Raw genomic sequence first — 2,630 nt, 5'->3', positions numbered from 1 at the left:
ACACACACACACACACACACACACACACACACACACACACACACATATATATATATATATATATATATCATGTATCATATCATATATGATAGATTAGTGAGTGAACAATAGTGTTGGGGTAATTGCTTAATTCTAAGTCTAGATAGCCCAAGTTTCGTATTGTTGGCAATACAATGTATAAATGATGGCATAATTTATTTGTAAGGTTAATTTATTGGTATCAGCTATGAAACTTTTATGAAGGTAAATGGTGAGGCAATACAGGTCGTGATGATGATAATTATTCGTTCCTTCATTAATAGATGTTGTGATAGCTAAAGTAGATGCATAGTGACGGAGATGCAAAAGACTGCATGTAGATGCTTAGTATCAAGCAAGGAAAACATTTGAATATGTTCTTAAAGAGGTTATCTGGGCTAATTCTCAATAATTAACTATATGCTAAGAGCTACTTCCTTCGTTTATGATTCTGGAATCTTGCAACGAAGATAACACACAATATTAAATGGCATGTCACTAATAGCTAAAACAACTAATTTTATTTTTATTTTTAGTGATGTATAAATCTGGTGGCCTTACGTTCGAACATTAAATCATCCTAAATGAGACCTATTTCGGCTCAAAATATGCGAGCAAAATCAACATGCGTTTAACAGACGTTAAGAATAAAAGACAATGAATAGTGAGAAATTTAGAAACCACTATTTACCTTCTTTTGTCACTGGTACTGTCGTCATAACCTGGGTTGTTTCAGCTGGAAAACAAAGATAAGATCATGAAGCCAATCTACCAAACTATAGTCCAAAATACCTATAGACATCTAGTTGTCTTGAAATGTGGCAAAAGTACTAAAGATCGAATTATTCCAACACTATTTCAGAGAATAAAGTCTAATAACTAAAGACAGAAAGGTCGTAGTAAATAAAAGTAGAAATGAGAAAGAAAATGAACGTTGAAATGTCTACAAACTATCAAACATCACAATATATATCACTCTCTAAAAGGCCTGACTGTAAAGTTTGTATCGCGTGTCGCTGTTGGGTCACTTATCAAATTGTTTTCTGACATAGGTCTGCGCATGAATACCAATAGTTCTCCACACACACACACGCACAAACACACATATTGATACTCACAGATATACATTCTTCTGTTTTATCGTCTGTGTGTATTATACATACACACACACACACACACATATTTATATATACGGAGTTCATGCTTGCATGTGTATGTATATTTATACACATATTAATGTATACATGTGTGTGCGTGTATGTATGTGCCTGACTATGAATATATGTATGTGAGTGCATGCATAAAATCTGTGTTCATTTTTTTAAAGTGGAAACAAGAAACAGGCTTTAAACTCAAATTGATTTCTTCTATTAAGGATATAAATATTGTTTTGTTCCTGCACCATCTGCAAACTTCTGGGCAGATCCATTATTCGCTGCGCAAAGAATTTCTTGACTTTACTGGCGTAAACACTTTCAGTTGAATTTTTACATCCTCTGCAGAGCTGAAGTACTTTCCATTCAATAAAGGTCGGAGAGAAGAGAAACTGGTTAGACAAGAATGACAACAGCTTCCCACCCATACACACTTACACACAGAGAAACACATACTGACACAAATGTATTTCGTGTGAGTGTTAGCGTGCGTGTTTCACTATGCATGTTATACATACATTCATACACACACACACATATGCATATACACGCATACATGTATAATTCCTATATATATATATATATATGTGTGTGTGTGTGTGTATATATATGTATGTGTGTGTGTGTATGGAATACGTGTTTATATGTACACACACACACATACATACATACATACATACATACATACATACATACATACATATATATATATTATAATCTAAGAAATCATAATTTATTTACAATTTTATAATAATATAATATACGATGATATAATATAATGAAATGATAGAATATTAAATGTCCATTCTGATTGAACTAGCACTGTCATGCATTAAACTATGCATTCTTCAGGCTCATGTAATTGTGGTGACATTTATGTTTTACAAGTTACACCTGTGGTGAGATGGCTAAACTGTGTGCCTTAAATACATTTGTATAGGATCTAGAATATTAATTTTTGCAAACTGTATTCTGACCAATCAGTGTGTGATTTTACTAAATTACCTAAGTTGATTGGTATTTGGTTTCGGTTTCACGGTTTGTTGAACACATCAAGAGACCTGTATTTTGACCCTGACCAAATTAGTAATCGGTGGGCTATTTATTTGAAATGTAATAAACATCTCCCGGTGATTTTTACATTTCAATTATCATCATTATCATATCCTTTATTATTGTTGTTGTTGTTGGTGGTGGTGGTGGTGGTGGTGGTGATGGTTGGAGTAGCTACGATGATAGAACTTTAAGCCCCAAAATAGTATAATTTTTACTGACTTTTTTTTTGACTTAGCTAGTATTTTTCTGCTATCATCATAATGAGCAACTTTAGTAGTTTTATTGTTAGTGGTAGAAGTCGTAGCAGTAGAAATAGTACGTCTAAGAATTAGTATTATTGTTTATTTAGCTTGGTTTGAAATTTATTAATAAAGTTCCTTTCTCTCATTTTCTGGGGACTTT

At 32.7% G+C, this 2,630-nt stretch overlaps 1 protein-coding gene across 1 annotated transcript in view; it reads right to left on the bottom strand.

Moving 5' to 3' along the window:
- LOC128248076 (uncharacterized) overlaps positions 1-2,630 on the bottom strand; it is a 37,545-nt gene that overhangs the window by 21,782 nt on the left and 13,133 nt on the right. Inside the window, exon 5 of the mRNA XM_052968489.1 lies at positions 710-754. Coding sequence (XP_052824449.1) covers positions 710-754 — 45 coding nt within the window. The remainder of the gene's footprint in view (positions 1-709; positions 755-2,630) is intronic.

This window comes from Octopus bimaculoides, chromosome 6 (assembly GCF_001194135.2).
Source record: "Octopus bimaculoides isolate UCB-OBI-ISO-001 chromosome 6, ASM119413v2, whole genome shotgun sequence".
NCBI lineage: Eukaryota > Metazoa > Mollusca > Cephalopoda > Octopoda > Octopodidae > Octopus > Octopus bimaculoides.
This window is presented reverse-complemented; position numbering and strand designations above follow the sequence as displayed.